The 23337-nt window shown below is 36.4% G+C and overlaps 1 protein-coding gene across 2 annotated transcripts; it reads left to right on the top strand.

Moving 5' to 3' along the window:
* The first annotated feature begins 78 nt into the window (after positions 1 to 78).
* On the top strand, positions 79 to 22867 carry ERGIC2 (ERGIC and golgi 2). Of its 2 annotated transcripts, none has more exons than XM_085297882.1 (15): positions 79 to 244; positions 1269 to 1503; positions 2170 to 2312; positions 5642 to 5750; positions 7117 to 7163; positions 8334 to 8404; positions 9529 to 9569; positions 10737 to 10838; positions 12215 to 12310; positions 13948 to 14003; positions 14854 to 14952; positions 16208 to 16305; positions 19793 to 19955; positions 20763 to 20842; positions 21587 to 22867. In XM_085297882.1, exons 3-15 carry the CDS (start codon positions 2207 to 2209, stop codon positions 21650 to 21652), a joined length of 1134 nt encoding a protein of 377 aa, XP_085154008.1. In that variant the 5' UTR covers positions 79 to 244; positions 1269 to 1503; positions 2170 to 2206; the 3' UTR covers positions 21653 to 22867. The 2 variants fall into 2 exon arrangements, with proteins under 2 accessions (XP_085154008.1, XP_085154002.1); XM_085297876.1 differs by lacking the exon at positions 79 to 244 and adding an exon at positions 277 to 295.
* Positions 22868 to 23337: the final 470 nt, after the last annotated feature.

Below are 23337 nucleotides of genomic sequence, written 5' to 3'. Positions count from 1 at the left end.
GGAGCGGCGGCTCTGCCTCCGGCAGCCGCCCCCGCGCAGCGCGGCGAGAGCGGCCCGGGGTGCTGGGGGCGGCCGGGCTGGCGCACCGCTGCCGGCGGGGTTTGGAGCGGCCCCTGCGATGCGTCGCTTCTCCTTGCTGCGATAACTTTCTTCCCTGCGTGACGATGACGGGTTTCTGCGCGTTACTTCCCTAGCGATACCGTACAGACGGTATACTTGGAGTTTCTGAGGCATGTGTGCTGAGGTGGGCAGGACGGAGAACAAGGCAGAGATGTCTCCTAGTTTCTAGTGGGAAGTGAGTCTGTATGCTTGGGATTAAAGCAACTCATGAATAAATGAGGTGTTTTTAGCTAAATTAGAAGAATCCACATGCCCATTGGTACAGAATGATTCAGAAAGTTCCCTAGTGAAGCACTCTCAAATTTTCTAAGTATTAGAGAAGCAAACTTTCTCTGAATTGCTTCTTTAAGCATGTTCCTATTTGTGTAACTGCAGAGAAAACATGCTTATGCAAAATGTTAATAAATGATTCAGTCCTGTCTTGGATAGCAGGCAACCACTTACAGTATCTTTTTCTGCTTTTCTGTAAACTTCTTTGAGTGGAGTTGGGAGAACTTAATGAAACAGTTACACAGGGTAATGAGGTTAGGACTTTTTTTTTTTTTTTTAAGTGCTATATAACCAAACATCTGTTACAAAACTCAGTCTTCTCTGACTGCTTTAGCTGCATTTTCTGTGATCTTGTGCAGCCTACAGAACATTATTTTGTTTGTCTATACAGGCTGATTTGACTGTTACTGCCAAATAGTAGGAGAACAAATGAAGTATTTTAAAGAAAATTCTGCCTTCCTATTATTTTTCACTTTTTAAACAAGTGCAGGGTCTGTATACTTGCACTGAGGTTTGGAGTAATTCTGTGCAGTGAGGAAGCTGTGGACTTAGATTGTGTTTTTTCATGTGTGAACTTCCATTTCTAGTAAAGCCTATTTCTTTGTTATTTTACAATAGCAAAGTCTGTTTAGCATCAGGGAGGGGCAGAAAAGGGAATACTTCTTGAGTAATTTCTCTGGGTCATGCCAGAGGAATAACATGCTTCTAGAATGGGGGAGAGAAATTAATAGACTTCTCTACAAGATACTGATGAGGAKCTTCTCACATGTCAAGAGTGTAGATTAGCTTGCCTGTCTTGGTATCATTAAATAGGGGATAATAGTAAGACCTATTCTCAGAATACAGTAAGTGTATGATGATCAAATGGTTTTCTCTAGCTTCAGAATTCTCGGCAAAGTGCAGCATTTCTTCAGAAGGAAAACAGCAGTGCCAACTTGTTAAAACACAACATACTGGCATGGCAAGGTTGTGAGCACATTCGCATGGTTTGGAAACAGTTTAAGACTATTTCCTGGACAGACTGCTTCTCTGGGCATCGTGCTGTTTAATGTATTAGTGACCTCTTTGAGTGGAACAGAGATCACTTTTGTGGACAACAAAAGGATTCTGAAGGTTGGAACTAGGATTTGATGCTTAATTTGCTTTGGGGGGCATTTGTGTGTGTGTGTGTGTGTGTGTGTGTGTGTGTGTATAAAAACTAAACTAAACCTAATTTTATTGTTATCATAAAGGTCTGAAAATGTAAAAGTAAATATTCAAAATGCACATTTTTCCTTTAGCGTAGAATATATATTTGCCTTTAGCATGTAGCCCACCCTGGCTGAATAAAGAATTGTGGAGCAGTTTTGAAAACCTCCTGAGTTTGTAGCGTATTAGATGTTTGCTACTAAGTCAATGACATCCAGGCATTGTTGAGTCTGTTTAGCAAGCTTRCTTCAGAACAGTTTGTTTGTTTGTTTTTTAATTTAAAATTCAGTATATCCAATAGCAATAGCAATTTAATTGAGAAAGAAATGCATCATAGTAATTCCAGAGTAGATATGCTGTATATGGCTGGAATTTAAGCAGCAGTGTACAGTCCAATTTTAATGGATTTTTTTGAAGCAAAAATGATCATATAGCATGTGTTCCAGAAAACCGCTTTCTTAGGCTTTCATTTCCTTATGATTGTGCTCTAGGCTGTGCAGTTTGAGCTTTGTGATTATGGTTAGTTGGTTTTAGGTGTGAGCAGTATTATTTGTACCTCTTAATCACAACCACTTATTCTTGCATCGGAAGGAATATATGAACGAAGAAGTGGAGGAGTGTGCTGAAGATGAGGCGACTGAATCGGAAGAAGACCCTGAATTTGATGAAAGAATTGGACGCCTTCCCAAAGGTTCCTGAAAGCTATGTAGAGACTTCAGCGAGYGGAGGCACAGGTAGGCCTTACTGAGTTGCTGGCATGATTCATGTTGGCTGTTGACTCAGTCTAGCATGCTATTCTGGCAATAGAAATTTCAATAGGAAAAAGACAGGCATCTGTGTTTGTTTGAAAATATGGTTGATATCTTGATTACTTTTATGGTCTGACGGAGCTGATCTCTTGCAGATGACGACATATTATCTTCTGTTAGGCAGAGTACARTCATCTTAAGTGAGATTTTGTCTACAACAAGTAAGACTCAAACCAATGTAAATGTGCACTGTAAACATATCTAAACAGTTACAAGTGAAGCACATTGTGCTAAAGCCATAGTAAAACTCCGTGTTTGTGGAGTTCCACTAAGCCTCATTCTTTTCACTGTACAAAGCTTGTGAGTGAGACACTAACAGCATGGCCTGAAAGGCAGATAGCATTCAGCACTATACTTTGTATAAGAGGGGAAAAAAACTTTCTCCTGAGGTATGTGAGAGCTGGCCAAGTTCAGCACCAGGAGGAAAAGCAGCTCTACAACTTTTTATCTTCAGGATACAGTAGACTTTAAGCGAATAAGGGAAGCTCTTTGAAGAACTAGACAGTTATTTATTCCAGGGTGTGTGCTTAAGCTGTCCTTAGTAGTCACTTGAGATTCTGTCAAAAGTCTGTAGCTGTAAAAGGTGCCTTTTCAATTATATCTGACCAGAAAATTGTGCCTCTAGTTTGGCTGGATAAGAGGTGACTTGATTCAGAGATAGTGACTTTACCTGTTGGAGTATTGGAATTGTTTGCAGTTAGGTATATAACTGCTAGCTGTTAGTTTGAACTGCAGAACAAAAATCTTATGTGCGATTAGGTTTGAAATTCAGTGAAATAAATAGTGCAAGACGCAATTGCAATCAACAAATAAGCCGCTGAAGTCATTACACTGTTTGTAGTGTAGAAGTAAATGTTACAAGTATCTGTTGTTTTGCTGTATTTCCTGAATTGCACCATTAATGTTTAAAGGCTTATTGTACATAAAATAACCTTTAAGAACTGATCAAATAACCTTTTACTAATGTAAAAAGAAAGTTCTTGAGAAAGCTAGTGAGTTGCTTCTTACATTGTAATTCACAGAAAGAAAGAAATGCTTAAGAATTCTGTTTTTTAGTATGGCACTATCCTTTGTGAGAACTTCACTTTGGTGAATGGTGCCTTAAGGCTGTCTCAAGATCACAAGGTACTTGAGAGTTCTTTGTCCAGCTTATCCCAATAGCATTATGAATGACAGTATAGGATCTGTTGTTCAAATTCTGTAATGACATAGAATATAATATTCCTGCTTCACTCAGAAATAAAGCGTCAATCTTATTTTTTGGCATGGTAGGGATGGAAACATACATTCTATTTTCAGACTGTGTCTTAGAACTCCATTGCAAAAGAAAAATCAGACTCTCAAACACACTGATTTTTGTACTTTTAGACTTTTGACTTGCGCTGTCAAGCTGGCAAAGCCTTCACAAAAGGATGACTTCTGAAATTCTAATGCTCTGTTTTCTTACTCAGATTCACTGATACATTTGCTTAGAATTACCCCCAAAGCAGCAACTACTCACTAAGTCATTTCCTGGTGGCTTTTGGTAGTGTGGCTTCAGCTGTTACATTGCTTAGCTGGGATGAGTCTGGCCACCAGGGCTCCAAAAGTAAATTGATAGAGAAGTTTATACATGTGTATATATAAAACTTATATAGCATTCAAGTGAATTCTTGGACTTGAAATGTTACTGGCTTGACCACAATCAGTGACTGCTTTTCTGATCTTACAGGGCTGTAGAATTGTAGCACTATTCCCCTTCTGTCACCCAGGGGTTGAAGACCATTTTGTAAAGAATTGGAGCCTATCAACAACAAGCTTGTTTTTCTCAAGCTGACTTTCACAGTCCATAGAAATAATCCATAGAATGCAGGCAGAAAGCAATTGTTATCAATAAACTGTGAAAATCAATACAGCGCTGCGTAACTGAAGTTTTTTCAACTTAAAGCCAAGATTTAATAAAAGGTGCATAGTACATGCCTCTATACAACTGTTTACTATGTTTCTGGCTCTAAGTACAGTGGGATGATCTTCCCTTCACATAAAGAACTTTGTAAGCATGATAGACAGGCTGTTTTGGAGATATGTAAGACACATTTAGCACTAGAACATACCATTTAATTTTCTTGAAGATAATTTCAAATTAGTTCTTTTATTTCCTCAGCTGTTGGTAGAATGGATAGCTACACATCACTTATCTCCATAGGGAATTGTTCTAAATATTGGGGTTGGCAGTTCTGACTGTGTTGCTATGCACAAGTAACATCATAAGGGCACCTTCATAACTGAACAGTGAATATAATGCGTGTTATTTCTGTTTGCTATTTTCTTGTCTCTGAAACTAGATACAAAATCTGTAGTTAAAAACAGATTGTTGAGAATTGGAGGCTTGAAGGGACTTTAAGATGCACCTACTCCTTCCTTCATGTTTGAAGTTAGAATTAAGTTTGCCTAGACCATCTCTGACAGTGATTTGTCTGCATCTTGTTTTACTCAGGAGGATCTAACCTGTTCTTAAAGCCTCCATGATGGGAATTTTATAACCTCCCTGTTATTCTAGTATTGGGCTGTACTTAATGTAAAAAGACTTCTCTTGATGTAAAGGTATTTCTTGAAGTAGTCTTAAGCTGATTTAACTAGGGTGAAGGCGTTTTATCTAAGCTATTTCTAATTAAATAGAACCTCTTAACTACATACTGAAAACATGGCATTTACTATGTGAGAGGTCTTGGTTTATTCTTGAGAGCCAGTCTTTCACCACTTTAATGAAATGTCATATCTTTGCTGCTGGCTATATAGTATGCCAGATCTTTAGGAGAAGGCTAAACACCTGGGTAGCATATTTTCAGGGAATCTTTATGAATAAAATAAGTGGGAAGGTTGTGTTATTCTATTTCAGTATTTGAAAGAGAAGCAGTACTGATGAAGTACATATCGTCTTGCCAGTGCCCTCCTACGAAGAGAAAAAAATCATTGTGCCTGGCAAGGAAAGGTCTATTAAGTTGACTGAGAGCACAGCTGGTGTTATGTCAGTGGCACTTGAGAAATTAGGACTTAATCTTTCAGCCCTTCTGTGTAAAAGCAAATACTGTAGATATGAGAACTCCTTTTTTATGAGCAGCTTATGGATTTATAAACGAATTAAAGATACCATTATTTTACCAATAATACTCAGATGCTGGAATGTTAGAATTTTCTCATACTTCTGAATAGTATTTTCTGCTATCTAACTCTCTCTTTCTCCCCTCCCCCCCCCCACCAATTTTGACCCTCAGTTTCTCTAATAGCATTTACGGCTATAGCTTTCCTGACTATAATGGAGTTTATGGTGTATCGGGACACATGGATGAAATATGAATATGAAGTAGACAAGGATTTTACTAGGTAATTTTTACTTACTGTAATTCTTTGAAAGTTTGTTGTTTGCCTTTCAGGAAAAAACATTTTTTAAATGTTCGTACGTGTTGCATGCAATTAGTGGTCGAATTTGAAAAAGAAATAGTAAAGGAACTTAACTTCTCTTTTGTTGGTTGATTTGGGTTTCTTCTGGAATCTCTGAAAAAGAAACAGATGCTTCTGCCGTGTGGAAATCAAAACAGGATGGGCATGTTGACAAAGGAGACCTGTGAAGAATTATTTACTGACATCCAGAAGCCATTTTAATATGTAACTCCACATCAGATATGTTTGTATGAGTCTTTTCCTAGTTCATACAGATAATATATTGCTATTATACGTTATACTGCCAGAGGTGAATCTTAAGCACTCAGAATTTTGAGTGGATTATCTAGAGGTTGCTACTGTTCTCTTGTGGCCACCAAAACTGATACATTTGCCCTTGGTTTCATGTGCTTGTCTGGATTGTGTTTGCCTTTCTTCCTGAGGTGAAGCCTTAATGGAAGCATTAAGGTGAAGCATTTCCTTAATGGGAATATTGTATACTGAGTGCTTCTAAAATATCACACTTCTTGCATTGAAATAACTTTAAAAGCTCTGGTTAGCTAGTTGCTATGGTAACAAGCTAAATATGTGTATATTAATTGGCTGTCTTGTATACCAGAAATACTAAAAGTTCCTGTTATTAGGAAAAAAAAATACAGAATGTGAGAAATGTAAGGGAGAAGCATCACTAAAACAAGTTTTGTGAAAAGATTTTTTGAAGAAGTGGTGCTAGCAAAAACAGCAGTCTTTATTAGATGGCAGTGTTTTCTGGAAAATGAATTCAGCTGCTTCTTTGCCTGACCCTGAATGTCACTGCTCTTTTTGAGGATTCTGATTAGGGAATAGAATGGGCCGTCTTAAGAATGTACCAAGAGGAAGGTGCTCAGGTACTTATAGTTTCAGATTTGTAACTTGTGTGTTGACCTGATCCACTGAATTCTGTGGTATTCAGTGCACTGTTACAGTTGCAAGAAAAAATTACATGTAAATGTTATTGAAAAACCATTTCCTCTTAATAAGAGACTGCCAAACTCTTGGACTAGTATTATTTCAACAAGTTATGAATTTTGCTTTAAAATTCAACAGAGTAATCTAGAAATCCAATGCTTTTAACTCATGTTTCATACATAGTCACTGTTTTAACAATTAAAACTATTTCAGTTCACCAAATTTTAAATGACTCATGTTTTACCTGCTGGTATAAATCTTGTCCTTCAAATATATTTCTGTAAATAAGCTGAGAATTTTAGTAACCTTGATATGTTTATGTGGTGGTACTTATTGCCTTTTTGCCTCTTTTCTTTTCCAGTAAATTAAGAATCAATATTGATATTACAGTTGCCATGAGGTGTCAATGTAAGTATTCTATCGGTGAAAGTTTAAAAAAAGCTTTTATTTGCAATACGATTAGATATTTAAGTATTTTAACAGTGAAATTTCTTCTGATCTCRATAACATAATGTATCTTTATATGTCTTATTGAATGAAAGAAATTTGTATGAGATTTGAAAAAAGTATTTATGCTGTCTTATACACATCTCACAGAACTTCAGCTTGCCTGTCAGCAAGAAAATGATTTGTTGTTCCAGTCTCTCTGTAGCTGGAATAATCTAAAAGCTTGTTGTGAGACACAACTAATCTTCAGGCCAGATTCTCACAATCGTGAATTTGGCAAATACTAATCTGGTCTGCTGCTTAATGGTATTTGAACTATCAAGTAATTTTATTCTCTGGATGAACATATGTATGCCTTCCCACTGAAAGGGAACACTTACGATTGACAGAATTTAGTAATGAATCATTATTCATATGCAATAGTTCTGGTTCTCTTGAGAGACAGAGAGAGAATACTGCTTTTATCAGACATGAAAGCAAAATTTAAAGTATCTTTTTTTCTGACTACATTAAATCTCGTATTAATTGTACAGCGCTTATATTTGTCTCATGAGTATTAATTCACAAGTCATCTCTTTTTTTAAAATGTATTTGTTTAAATTCTCTTCCAGTTAGCATCAGAAAGTTTGAAAATCCTTTTTTTTTTTAATTATGAGAAATAAAGCTTTACCCTCTTCTTTGACTTGTCTTGGTTTAGATTCAGTTCTTGTGAAATAGGTAAAAAGTTATTTAACTGCACATAACAGATCATAGAAATCGTGTATGTTTATGGATCATATAACATCTCTGAAAGTGTTACATCAGTGAGGAAATACTGTAACTAGTAGAAGTTTTTGTCGTGTAACTGTGCATCAATCCATGGTATTTTGAAGTTTGCTATATTGAAAAGTAATATTCTGGGATTTTGGAGATGGACTTTTTTTTCACCTGATTTTTTAAAATACTAATCAACTTGCCAGATTTGTTTCTCTGTTGACTAGGACTTTGTTAACAGAGAAAATAGATTTCCACTGTAATTTATTTGAAGCTTTACTTCTGGGTTTAAAGAGTGCTTTGAAATTTGATTTCAATATTCTTTTTGTTTATAAGCATCTATATGCCTCTGAATATTTGTTTCTCTGTTTGAAATAGATGTTGGGGCTGATGTWCTGGATTTAGCAGAAACAATGGTTGCCTCTGCAGATGGGCTAATCTATGAACCGGTAAGTTTATTCTGCCTCTTTATTTAAAAATATATTGCTTTTTATTTGATGTGATACACTGCTGGGTTGGTTTGCTTGTTTGTATTTTTTTCCCGCATTTGGGCTACACAGAACCTCCCTGAATTTTAATTTCTRTATTACAAACTAAAGGCTATGGACATATATAAGACTATGCTCTTAAAGTAAAACCATATGCTTTGAAATAATTATACTGAATGAAAGTGCTTTATCATTTGCAGAAAACATAACAGAGAATGTAAGTTCAACAGTAATAACTGAACCTTATTGAGAAATAATTCTTACTCCCCTATTCCTATTCATGTCATGTCTATGTGTTAGCATGAGTTGGTGGCTGAAGGGAAAGGATTGTTTGGAATGGGGAAGGAACTTGTTTGGTTTTATTTCCTTGGAACGTTTCCTCTTTTCTTCTGAACCTTCATTTCTACTATGCTGTTGCTGCTGAATATTACCACTTGCATCTTGAATTAGATGATTCTTAATCTTAGAAGATAGTCTCTTTTTGGCTGTAGCTCTGGATAAGTTTGAGCCTTTATTGTAATTGAATTAACTGTTTTGGAGAACCTCAGTGTTAACTGATACATAGCCTTGAATTCAGCACGCAGTGTTGCTGGTAATAATCTTGTACGGACTCAAGTATATGTTTTCTGGTAGCTTGTGGTACAGAAGTGCTTAATGAGGGATGACCCTAGAAATCAACAAACTGCACCTGGATACTTGTCTCTCAAAGACTGCTCCGCTGCTCTTTTCATCGTGGCTGCTTGCGTCAAAACCGTGTATATATATTACATCATTGAGAATTAAATTACTCACTGCTTCTTCTAGTCCATATTAGTCAAAGGTTAGAAAGGGAGAGAGTGCTAATCCAAGTTACAAGAGCTCTAGGAAAAGAGACTGAAGTTATAAATGTAAACAAATGAAAAAAATTGGGAGATAATCAGAATTCACAATACATTTAACACTAAATATATTTTTTGAAGTGCAAAGTCCTTTCTTGAACCTGAGTGTGTGATATTGTTTATAATCCCTTCGTGATTCTCTTCTGCATTTCATAGATGGATGATTCCTGACAGTGTGTTTTATTAGATGTGTTACTTTTGTTTCAGGTAGTGTTTGATCTCAGCCCCCAACAAAAAGAGTGGCAAAGGTAACAGATAATTCTAAAGCACTGATATGCCTGTAGTTTGGACAGTGGTTTGTTTACATTTATTTGTACTGGAAATGACTTTGAGGTACTCCAGAGTTACATGACAGACCTATGTCTGGGGTTTGACATGTCCTGCTTTTAATTTAAGAGTGCAAACCATTGAAAAGAAATTAATTCGCTTTACTTTTCTCATCATTTTAGATCTCTGTTATGAATAAATGTATGTAATTTTTTTTAATAAAATACTGTGTTCTTAGGCTTTTGTAATTAACCAGTAGTAACACATTTGGGGCTTGGTTCAAACTTTGTGTACAGTAACATTTTTCCCCCTATATAAATCTGCTCATTTGCTGTCATGAGATGAATATAAACTTTGTTTACCAGAGAAGGTCACACACTTCAACGGATAAACGTGTTACTATTTGAACTATATTGTTCCAAAAAATTCTTTAAAGATCTACCAAGAATACTGAGAAATGCTTCATTGTACTGTTTTAGACAATACTGGGCGTATAAATGCCCACGTGCTTTTATGTGAGGCCTGTAAACTGCTCTAATAAAAGAGTTGGATAAGAGTTCCTGCATTGGGTTTGGACTTATTTGTGGAATGAGGTCATGCAGTTGGAAGCCAAGATGTACATACATGGAATCATAAATATTAGCTTCTGGTTCCAAGTAAATGTTAGGTAACACAAGTTTTATTTGTGGGTGTGAATGTGTGACAGAGTAGCTTGACATCTAATCTCAAAGCTGAACCATAGTACCAAACCATGGTGCAAAAACAAGTAAGTTTCAATCTCTTCCATATAACTCAGTTGACATAGTCACTCATTAAATTGAGTTAACTCATTAAAAACTCAGTTATGTGTTTGATCCGTATATTGATAGCCCTGTAGCAAAACCTGAAGCTCATTTGGGAGTCTGTGTAGTGTTAATATTTTTGTAATACACTGTCCTGAACATCAGAGCTTGAGTTATATTTGCATTGATTTATTTTAGAATTGTATAAAATATTACCCAAGTTCAATGCAATGCTTCTAATACTGACATGCAGTTTTGCTGACTTCACTGTTTAAAAACTGTTACTGTGGCTGATAATTAATTGTCAAATTAATTTTTTTTAGTTTCACTGTTGCATACTTTCACGCTTTTCTGTATAATCTTCAGGATGTTGCAGTTAATTCAGAATAGGCTGCAGGAAGAACACTCTCTTCAAGATGTGATATTCAAAAGTGCTTTTAAAAGTGCTTCAACAGCACTGCCACCACGGTAAGGACAGGTTGGGGTATTCCTCCCTGCCCCATTTAATTAGACTTAACATTTTATTATGATTATGTTCTTTTTTTTCCCCCCAAAGAAAATATTTTTAAGGAAGAAAGACCTAACTGCCTTTTCATTGCTTCTGATATCCAGAACCCAAAATTCTTATATTAAAGCTTTACTTGTTTTTCATGGATTTTGGAAAAGCCATGACGTTTCTGAATTAGGTTTTATCAATTGATAAATTCGAGGTACTTATGTATTTCTGGACAAAAAGGTTACTTTTAGGTTAACAAATGTTATTTTTTTCTGTATTTGTGTAATACCTAGGCATAATTTATTTTATATCGTTTTTTAAGCAGAACCTACACATTTTAAAAGATTATTTTTCATGCTTGTTTTGAAGAGCTCTTGTTTTATGGTGGGGGGGATGCTCTTGTTCTGGGGTTTCCAACCTGATGAGTGTTTACAGTTTTATTTATTTTATAAAATACATATGCCTGTTTTATCTGATACTTCCTTTCTTATGTGAATTAGTAATGCCAAAGCAATGCTAAATAGTCTTCTTTAAATAAAAGAATGTTATCATCCAGCAGTTAAAAAAAGAAACATTTTTTAGCAGTGACTTAGTTTTTCAGTTTTTAAAGAATCAGTCTTTGAATAAAAATATTTTATTAATAAATGCCCTGTTTTGAGATAGCGGTGTTAAAATTGTGCTGAGAAACCTTGCTATTTTCACTTTGTTCCAACTGTGCACGCACAAAATACTGAGAGACTAATGCACAGAAAGCTTGTTCTACCTGAACCTAGATGTTATGTGATTTCTTTCAGAGAAAACGCTTTCCACATAGAAGCTGAAATTCCTTTCTGCTTTAAAAAGCAAAAGAAAATGTAAATAGAAAAATGCTACCAAAAATGCTAATGTACTTTCCATGTTGTAGTATTCTTGTTTGAGGACTAAATATAATCTTTCTTTCAAAGGCGAGGCTGAAGAGGGCTCAAAAATAGTTTGATTTTTGAATCCCTCCCCGCCATTTAATTGATGTATTCAGATTGATTAAATCCTCCTTCACTGCCTTTGTGACACTTGCGAATGCAGAATTTGAGTTGCTATTTATACTTGAGGCATGTTTAGCAGTTTTTTTTCCTTTCCTTCTGAAGAGCAGGTATGGAAGTCTGATGTGGGTTGTGGACACCCCAAGAGGTGTGTGAAGAGGCAGACTTATTAAAAATTAAATATTGAAAACTATTTTTGCTAGTGTTCAAGGAGGGTATGATGAGGAGGGGTGGATGATAATGCTATATCTTTATGTCAGGAAAAAGAAATGTAGTTCTACTTCTGTTAGTAAATATTTTCTAAGTACACTTTTTTGGTTTCTGTACAGGGAAGATAATTCATTACAGTCTCCAGATGCATGCAGAATTCATGGTCATCTCTATGTTAATAAAGTGGCAGGAAACTTTCACATAACTGTGGGCAAGTATGTTCTGTTCAATTTCTGGAAATAAAAAAAGTTGACCATTACATATACATGCATGTACTATGTGTATTCATTACACTTTTRTATTAATTTTTTTTGTTGTTTTTTATTAATCTTCTCACACACATGGTTAATAGTATTTTTCATGCAGTTTTTCTTCTTTGTGAGTTATTAAAACAAGTTCTTTCTTTTTATATGCAGTGTAGTTGTAGTGAATTCCAATGTCTTATGAGATGAAAACCCTTGAAAACTGGTCCTTTGTAAATGTATGGCATGGAGTAGACTGCTTGTACTTGCCTCCGTTCTTTGGGCCTGTCCAAGCTATCTTCCTTTCTGTTAGGACACAGTTAACTAACACAGCTAAGGTGTAGATATGCCTCTTTTCACTGCTGAGATATCATAGTTCCAGAATCATAATTGGGGACCTAAATGCCTGTTCGTCTTAATTTGAGAGGCTTTCTGATATGCATCTATAATGATATTGGTTATACACAGCATACAGATTTTTATTAACTTTTTTTCCCTCTATGCTCTCCAGATCTGCTGTCCTCATTTGCCTTCCTGTCTCCTCTTTCAGCATCAGTATATTTCTTTTATATTGTTCCTCATCATCCTGTCTGATCTTTCCCTTAGAGATGTTTGCATGTAATCTATGCTTTCCAGTTTCCACATGCAATTTCACCTGCTGTCTGTGGGCATTTCTCCAAATGTCCCTTTTATCTGGGGTTATATCTCCTCTCTTATTTGCCCCTAGATGTCCAACTTATTAAGTAGTTTTCAAACTTGGTTACTTTAACCTTACAACTGTATCACCATCACTTTTATCCGGTCTCTAAGATCTGTAGTACTGAATTAATCCCTTGGCTTCCCTTTGCTTCCTTTTGCTCATCATCATATCTGTACTTTTACTAAACATGTTGCCCTTTCTCTTCTGGCATTTTTTTTGGAATGATGGTATTGCTGACCTTATTAGGATGACTGCTTGGTAACTTACTGTAGTACCCTATTGACTGATGGTGTTTTTTCTCCACTTTCTGTCTGTCCAAAACTTGCATGCATTTGTTAGCGACTTAAGAGTTGAATTTAACTTGAGGGAAAGTTTCTTGCATTATTGAGTGGTGGGAATGAAGGGTGACTGACACTTTCCAGGCAGAGTTGCTCTTTTTTATTTTCCTTTTGCTAGTAACAGCCTCTGCATTGTACTTTCTGCACAGAACTGTAAGCAAGTGTCCAGACCTGAAGTTAATTTGCTTAGTCATACAGCAAGTATAACGTACAGATCACTGTATTTGCTCTATGACTAAGCAAGCTAAGTTTACATTAATCACTTGAGCAGCTTTGCAGTTTTTCTTGTCATAGAGCTTAATAGCTCTCCTCCTGGTTTCACATGTTTTTTGGCATTTCTAAAAATACAAGTTACTGGTTTTGTGTAAGAGGATTTTCATGAGTCTGATGTCTCTGTACCATGTCACTCAGCCTATCTGTACTCAGCAGTAATGAAAATGTCATATTTATATACGTAAAGAAGTATTTGGTGAAATAAATGGGGAAACTTTTCCACCTGGTCGTTTTTATGAAAACTGTGTCTTCGTATATGGGCTCATTAAGTGTTTCATAGAATATTTTGCTTTCTTTAGGGCAATACCCCACCCTCGAGGCCATGCACACCTAGCAGCCCTTGTGAGCCATGAGTGTAAGTTCTTCTAGCATCTTTATGTGAACCAGTATTGTTTCTTTCAGCCTGCTGTCTTCTGATTTGTATGTTAAGTGTAGATTGGATTTCTGCTATAGAGATATTCTAGCTGGAGAATTTCGTTGCAGAAGACAGTGGAGAGTAATTTTCAAGGTGCTAGAATTTAGCAGTGACTTAACCTTTTTCATACATTTAACACTATCATATGTTTTGGTTGCTTCTATGGTAATGATAGCATAAGAATTTCAGATATATTTTATTATAACACAGATACCTTGTGACATTCCTGACCATTGGTGTTCAATTGGTTAAACTTCCAAGTATCTGCAGATAAATTTACATTAACATAAGTGTATAATATTGTTGAATTTATATTTCCTGATTTTGCAAAGATATATTTAATAACTTTGTAATTGCCTCATGCTTCCTCTGTATATTTAATTTATAAAATTTTAATCTTTCTTATACCCTTAAGTTACAAGAACCTGAGTTGTAGAGTAACTTCAGTGTTTGACTAGCTAGAATTATTTTTTTTGTCATGAAACTTGAACTCTTTAGTTCCTATTTTGGTTCAAATACATGTATATTTTGTTTTAGAATATCTTTTGTATGGAAATTGAACTCTTCTGTTAAATATTCTTGATATGAGTTTTGCTTGAAACATGCATGTGGATTTATGGATATATTCAAAGTACAAATCTAATGAAATGCACATCAGTGGTGCTTGAAGTACTCTAACTGATATTTCCTAATATGAGAAATGAGTGGGTTTTTTTCTTTCTCTGAGAAAGATGCAGAATTTCATATTTTGTTTAAAAACTTTGTTTCATTCCTCTGTATTGTCTTTCAGCTTATAACTTCTCGCACAGAATAGATCATTTGTCATTTGGAGAGCTTATTCCAGGAATTATTAATCCTTTGGATGGAACAGAAAAAATTGCATCAGATCGTAAGTATTGTGTATTTTTGTATTCTATAGTGTTCCATTTATTACCTTGAAAATACTGTTATGTTTCGCAAATGCTATGATTTACAAATAGCAAACTTTGATAAATTTGGTAGCAGTCAGTGCATTGTTCAGTTACCTACATGGCATCTTAGATGGACAGTTTCTTTTTAATACTGATACTGCTGTCCTTCACTGTTTTGCTGAAGCTAATTTGCGGTTTCTTCCAGACTTGTTGAAGTAACAGTATGTTTGGGAAAAAAATGAAGAATTTTGCAGCTCTGTGCTAAAATGGAGATTCATAGATCCCATAATTGTCATAAAAGGAACAAAAAGTCTAGTGAATCGGTTACAAATCTAGCATCGGGAGTCAGATTCTACACCTGAATCTAGTTTGCCACTTCCCTGTTGCATGTTGCGAGAGGGCTACACGAAGGGTTTGTGTATTGCCTTGTTTCCTGATGTATAAATAAAAGACTATAGTAACCTACTTCACATAGAAGACACCTATGCCTTACCCCATAGCTTTTTCCATTCCTCCTGCAAGTGATTCACAACCTTCGAAAACTACTGCTGTTTCAAAGACAGTTGGTCTGTTGGCTGTTCCAGCCAGAATGCAATTGTAATGCTCACAGATTCAACTCTGACTTTGTGTATTTGGAATAAATTGCTTCAGTTTATCTGTCTTTGTTCTGTTAAAGTGTTGAATGAAGAGAAAGTAATCATAAATGCATAAATGTGCTGATTGCTTTAGAAGAATTCTCTAGAAGTCTGTCTAATCAAGAGAGAAACCATAACCAGTTTAGAAGGACTTCCAGCATTGTCTACACGATTCAGTGGCTAAAATCTAATCAAAACACTGTCAAGATAGACCTGCCTTTGGCAGTATGTATTATTTCAAATATGAGAGTCTTAAACTTGTTCATTCCAGTCCCCTGGAAGAATCTCTCTGCAAATTTCATTTTAAGCATTGAGCAGTCTGACTTCAGTGAACTTTTTTTGTTACATAAGTACAGTGTAAATGTCTGTCCGAGTAAGTATGTGATGTAGGTCTTGCCTTTGGAAACTAACCTTGTTCCTGCAGATGATGCTGAAGTAGTTGTGGTGATGCTGGGACTCCTTGAAGAATGTCTCTAGTGTAAACGACTTAGTTGATTAACTTTATTTTAAACAGTACTTGTTTGACTTCTTTGCAAATATGTGTCAAATGGTCTTTTACTCTGTACTTAATTCAACAGTCAGATTTGTTTTATTTTAGACAACCAGATGTTCCAGTATTTTATCACAGTTGTGCCAACCAAACTCCAAACATACAAAATTTCAGCAGAAACGCATCAGTTTTCAGTGACGGAAAGAGTGAGTAGAAATAAGAAAAAATCTAGTAGTGTTCTTAACAAAATTTCAGATTTGAAAATTGAGACTAAATTGTACCTTGCTTCTGAAAACTCAGGCATGARCAGAGACTCCTTAGATTATTGAAGTGCGCAGGATTCATTTGTAAAGACTGTAATACTGATAGTAAAATACCCTATGCTTGTTGAAACGTGCTAACTTCTTGTATTAGTGTCTTGCATCCATATATCTAGACTCTGATGTTAGAATTAATGGTAGGTATCTAGTCATTATTGCTTCACTAGATGTTAATAGTGGAGGAGGAAGATCGATCAATTATAGATCTGTGCTCTTGTGTGTAGCATTACAAATATTTAATCTACTTCTAGCTTCTTTACCCATTCGGGAAGCAAAACAAAAAAACCCAGTTCACTTGAATGAGACGAACTTGGTTGTGGAGTGTTTGAATGATAGAAGCAAAGGTGGTAGGTATGAAAAAAACAAGCACACAGAAAGCATCTCTTTGGGTTTTTTTTATTGTCTTTCTCACCTGTCTTGTTTTGCTTTTGCTGTACTTTAATTAGCCTCTAGGCAGGTGAGCTTCCACTTCTATACTTGGAGAGATTTTTAATTCTGAATCGATAAAGGAAGCATGTAACTATTGCAATGTAGTACATGGCCAAATCGTAAGGTCCCAGTTTTGACTGATGCAAATAAGAAAAAGGCCTTGTAATATGTACCACTTAGGTGCCTCATCATTTCTAGACACTGATCTCTGTTTTGATCTTTTATTCATAAGCTAGAGAAAAAACTTTGCAAAAAACTTAATTAAAAAGAACAGCTAAAGTGAGAGGTAAGGAGGAAGCCTTGCTTGAAAGGATATTAATATATTAGGATGGCAGTTTACTGTAGTACAGTTTATAGTGTTCTCAGAGGTATAAAAATCTGTATTTCCTCACAATTCCATGCTGCACTTATAGACTACTAGAGGAAGTAAGAGAAGATGTCTTCGTGTTCAAGTAGGGACATGCAGACAAATAATTGCTCTTGGAATTCATRTAAGTTGGAGTAAGGAGAGGAGTGAACAAGGGTTTCATAAGGCAAGATATATACCGTTCTCCTACTGGTCTAGCAGTGTGCTTCATTTGTTTGCTTCGAACAATCTCTCCCAGCTAAAGTACTCCTTAAATTTCTGTACGTCTTCAACTCCCCATCTCATTCCATATTGCATCTTTTCTTTCCTTCTGCTGTAAAGATGGTTTCTGTAGGTTAACTGTGCAGTTACAGTGCGGAATGATTACCTCTTTCGTTTTTTGTTAAAGATTCATTTTGTTTGAAAGATCAACACGATCACAAGCTGCCCAGGGGAAAAGCTTGTGAGTAATGGAAGTAGAATGGTAGGTTCACTTGTTCAGCAGGTAACTGGTAAAGGCTAGTAAGAGCAGATAGTCATCCACTGTCTTTATTGTATCAGAGTAGGCATATGTTCAGAGCTTGAAAAAAGGTAGTCAGCTAGCCATGGCTAAAACTTGATTGCAGGAAGGCTTAATTGCCAGTGGGCAGCATACTGGGAAGCAGAGCTTGGAAGATGTGATCAGAATAATCTCGACTACTGTTCGTATTTGGGATACTGTGTTTAGCTACGTTGGCAAGGCTTCCCTGACAGCTAACCCTTTATCAAATACCTCAGATACTTTCAGCAATTAAGTCTGCAGCACTAGAATCTAGAAGTAGACCAAAAAGGTCTGAGGAGAAGGGATTATACAAAGTTTGTGTGGCTAGTATCATAAATGATAAAATATTATGACATCAAATTACTTCGATTAGATAGCAAAGGCAACAATATGGTTTATGTCCATGTTAGCTGACTGTGGAAGAGTTGCCCAATCTGTATTTCCTGAAGTGGTAGTCTGTTTTTTTTTTTTTGTTTTTTTTTTTTTTTTTTTTTTTTTTTTTTTTTTTTTTTTTTTTTTTTTTCTGTATATTTCCTGTGTGCAGAGTGTGTTTAAAAACTAGATGAAATGGAACTGTGATGTGTTGCCTTTCTGTCCAGTTTTGCTCACCTGTCTTTTCTATTCTTATTAGACATGTCTTCAATGAATTAGGTTCTTTTCTGTCTGCCCTTGCCTCAGCAAGGCTTACCTGACAGTGCATTTATCAACAGCTCTCGCTAACAATCAAATGATAGCAAACTTGAAAGAAACTAGGGATTGGATTTTTGTCTTGGAAAAAAAAAAAAATTAAGTACAGGCTTATAGCAGCCACATTCTTTACTTTGGGGTCCTCTAGCCTTTCCCACCCCCCAAATTAGAAGAAACTGTAAAAGTGAGGATGGAAGGATTTCAGAGAACAGATTAGAACTAGAGTCTGCTCTGTTTAGCAGTGGGAGTTGATTACTGTTTTTATGTATTCTTTGCTCTGTAACTGTTACCTGTCAGATCATTTCAGACAAAAATTTGGAAAGAGGTACTTGATAACTGGGCTTCAGTCTTCACACCACAGAAATTTTAAGACTTAGAAACCTGGATAAACTTTTATAGGCTTCTTTCTGTCCACCCTGTCCTTTCTGTCCACCCCGTGCTGTCCTTTTGATTTTGACACATGTGTTAGTATGTAGTGAGCAAAAAGTTGCATTAGGCTAATTTCAGTTGAGCTTCTGACTGTGTAGTCTAGTTCAGGATCTTCCCTAATGGTTTTAAGAGGCAGCAACTGAATCCTCTGTRGTGGACAAATCTAGAGATAAGCTTCAAGGAAGGAGAAAGAGGATGAGGCTTAAGGAGTCTCAGATGCTATACGTAGATATCTATGCTGCTTCTCAAAAACTGCCATAACTGAGGCTGTTCAACAACTTCAGTGTGATTAGTAGCARTGCATTAAGTATGAAGACTTGGTGCACTTTTCTTGAATTTATGGGCTAGACCAAGACCATAGCCCTTATCTTTTTCCCTAGTCTTCCCTCTGGACTCCTCCTCCAACAACTACAGAACTCTAAGCAGGGAAATCTTTGGTTTCTTAGGTGCAAGAACATCAGCTTTTCCTCACTGGAGCTGGTGTACAAGGTGGGGAGATGGTACTTATTTGTGCCTTGCTCAGCTTTGTGGATRCCAAAAATAACCTTGTTATAAACATGCTTGTTTAAAGGACCATATAGGTTAATCTTGAGGGGATAGTACCGGAGCATGTTAGAGAACAAAGATATATAGAGCAGAATCCAGTGGCTGGGGAAGTGAGTTATTTCATGATTACTTTTTTTGTGGAGTGGGTGGGTGTGTTGGGGTGGGGGTGAGGTTGGAAGGTATTAGCCAAAGTTATCTTGATGTTCCTCTGTTGTCAAACAGCTGTTTTGTCAGTGTTAGACATCAACACATTCAGTGTTAGACATCAACACATTCAGTGTTAGACATCAACACATTCAGTGTTAGACATCAACACATCTATTAAAATTGAGGTTTTTTTGTGATTGATATGAGTAATGTGTGTTTCTCTCCCTTCTCTCCTGCCTTCCTCCCAGGAAAGAGTAATTAACCATGCAGCTGGCAGCCATGGAGTGTCAGGAATATTCATGAAATATGACATCAGTTCACTTATGGTGACAGTGACAGAAGAACACATGCCTTTTTGGCAGTTTTTAGTGAGGCTTTGTGGCATTATTGGGGGGATTTTTTCAACTACAGGTAACTGTCAGTGCTTTATGTCATATTTTCTGTTAGAATTCTTTTGATCACTATGATTATATTATGTGTAAATTGACTTAATACTACTTAATAAATGACTTCTAGCAAATTATAGGATAAACAAAGTTCTGTTTGCTGTACGAAACAATGAAAAATCTTCATTTTTGGTGTCCCAGTGTGCTGTTTCTGGAGAGTACTTGCTGTGTCCTTTTTGATAACTATAGTATAATTTGTTTACTTCTGGAAGAGCAAGGATTTATACTGCCTTTTGATACTCTGTACATTTCCTATAGTTAGGATAGTTATAGTTGTGCTAAACCAGTTCCAAAATTTAAGATAAAATTTCAGTCTGAAGTCACTGGGAAGRTTTTCCTTTTTTTAACTCGTGTAACCTGTAGAATTTGGTCCTCAAAGGACAAAAACTAAGTTGAAAAGGCATGATTCACTTACTAGTTAAGGCACAATAGGGAATCCTGCTTACAATTTATTTATTACCTTGATTTTCACTTGAAAAGAGTTCAAATTAGATATTTTTGACCCACAGAATGTATTTTCACCTGTAAAAGCCATGGAGAGGGTCTGATATTTGTTTGGATAGCTTTTTTTTTTCCCCACACTTCTATTGGTGCACTTCAAAATATGTTAGAAGATATTCTTTCCCTGATGCTTTTTTTTTTTTTCCCTAATCTTAATTTCTCTGTGTTTACGTAGTGGTTTACTGCACTGCATCATGTTTAAGTATTGGATAGTTTTGCTGTCATCTTTCTGTAGTCTTGTGACAATTTAAATTTTTGTTTGATAATACAGGAATTTTACATGGCTTTGGAAGATTTGTAGCAGAAGTTATTTTTTGCCGTTTCAGACTGGGCTCTTACAGATCTACATCAGTAAGAAAAACTACATTTTATAAGTATTAAATAAGTGGTACACTACCTGGGGATGGATGATAAGATTCTGCAGTTGCAGTCCAGTTTGATACTTACAATAACTCCCCCCTTCACATGAGCAGAGATTGAGCAACTTTTAAAAACAGTCAGGAAACCTAACACATAAGGAAGAAAGGTGTTCTCCCTAAGAAGCTGAATTAATGAAACCAAGTCTCTTTCATCTTTCTTTGCTACATTCCCTCCATTATCTTTGCAATATTCCTTTTGTTTTCATGTTACTACAAAAATTCCTTGTTTTTTCAGGCCTTGTCCCACTCCCTCACATGCTCTTCTGTTTGGCCTGCTGACTACAGAAGAGRCACTATGCACGGCAGCATTTCAGTGTTGGATTTGCTTCAGGCTACTTTGCACCAAACAGAAGCCAAGTAGTCTTTACCTTTCCCTCTGTTGGGCATTATAGGATTGCTCCTCTAGCAATCACTTGATTTTATTTTTATTTTTTCTATTAAATGTCTTTAAGACTTCTGCTGTCTCTTCAAATTTGGTTGAAGTTTGCCAGCTGGCAAGGTTAAGTGAGTAGAAGGAGAGGAGGGAAGGCAAGCATATATATAATTTTTGTTTGGGAGACCAGGCCAAAGACTTACAGGAAAAATTGAAGAATAAGGAAATGTGTTGGGGAGAGAGACAGGGTAGAGTTCGCTTCCTGAACAAGTCATTAATAACCCTTTATTTTTGTCTGACTAGGTCCCGCTGCCTGATGGCCACACAAGCAACCACTTACCTCTAATAACAGACAATAGTACACATTAGCGCCTCCTGAGGAAAATTTTTTCTTTACGCCTGATACAGAAGAGTTTTTTTTCTAATAATAAGGAAAACATTGTGCAATATGTTGAGACAGTGCTAATGGGCAGCAAAAAAATCAAGCCTCTAAAAGAAAAACCAACAAAACAATTTGTGTGACCTTTTGTCTTTTTAAGTGCACATGGAGTTCATAGGAGTTTGTCAGACTGAGGTGGACCATCTTCTGGAGATTAAAGGAGCATTCCTGCCAATACAGTATTCGTGTTGAAGCTGAGTATCTTTGTGATGACTGCCATCAACCACTGAAGCATCTGCTTAGTGAGCTTGTTTCAGAGCCTAGGAAGGCTAGCAGACTACAGTGAGAACAAGAGCGTGTATGTAAGCGGGACGCATGGAAGGGCCAGACAGCAGGCAAAGAGTGACAGTAACTAATAAAGCTGGTGTTTTCTTAGATGTACAGACTCGGGCCAGGGATTGGGTTGTCTTGTTCTTTGTACTGGTGGGAGGTAGGCACTAAGATACTCTGAGACCTGGGGAGAGATTCTAGAAAATCTTGAAAGAGAGAGGAGGGAGAACTCAGGGAGTAAGATGGAGCCCAAGCCATAATATTGGTTGCAGCCACTGCCTCTCAAGTTCCACCATTGCCTAGTGCAGGAACCAGTGCAGAGCGTGGGAGTTCCTCTGTGTTTTTGCACAGTTACATGGCAAACAGAATATTACTCTGGTGTTCATTATGGAAGTGCCTGAAGCTTCTTTGAGAATGAACCACATTGTGCCAGACACTATGCTTTTGAGCTGAAATAAGAAGTCTTTTCAAGACGGCATTTGACCATGCTTTTGACATAGGGCAAGACTCCCTAGCAAAAGATCAGGGCGTTTCTTTCCATGCCTCTTTCTTTAGTACGGAAGGTGCTTTGAGACAACTTGTGTTGCACCCCTGCTGCTGCTATGTAAGCGATCGTATGCAAATCCTGGAGATGGGAAGGGAAAATATCAAGAAACTGCCTTGCTTTGGTTCAGCTAAATACTGTAGAAACAAAGAATTCAAGCCAATGGGGAAGTCTGCTAGCCCAGGCAGGGAATGCTGGAGTTGACCTCCAGGCAGTAGTGACTGCAGGGAATCTGAGTCATTCTGCTGCAGATAGATGGTGAGGGATCTGTAAAGTCAATCATTATTGTTCATGAAGTTTTTTGTAAAAAAAATAAATGAAAAGAGCAATATCAGTTTTATATTGTAAATATGCTGCTGAGAATTAATGCTATTAATACAGAAGGTGCTTTGAGAAACTGAGGAACATCCCTTTATTGCTGAACTACTGGCACACATCAGTGGTTAAACAGTTACTCCACCAGAGTCCAAAAAAAAAGGTATGATTCCTTCTCAACAAAACTGATTTTATAATATATATATATATATATATATATATATATATATATATATATAAATATATATATTAGGAGATTATACTGACTCTGGTCTTACTCACCATGGAATGAATATTACAGTTGAGAACAAGGACACTAACTATGGAAAAATAAAAGTTTCTGTGGCATTGTCAGATTTTGCTGACTTTTTTTAACATACATTTTAAGGCACTTGGGTCTTAGTGGTGAGAACGCTGTAAGTAATTTAGCTGATTTGCTGTGAAAAGCAAAGGGCTTCCTGAACTGAGAAATTACATGAAATACTA

Source organism: Rhea americana, unplaced genomic scaffold, assembly GCF_003343005.1.
Source record: "Rhea americana isolate MKP2758 unplaced genomic scaffold, rheAme1 scaffold_1, whole genome shotgun sequence".
Lineage (NCBI taxonomy): Eukaryota > Metazoa > Chordata > Aves > Rheiformes > Rheidae > Rhea > Rhea americana.
Note: the sequence above shows the minus strand (reverse complement) of the source record. Positions and strands in the feature narration are given on the sequence as shown.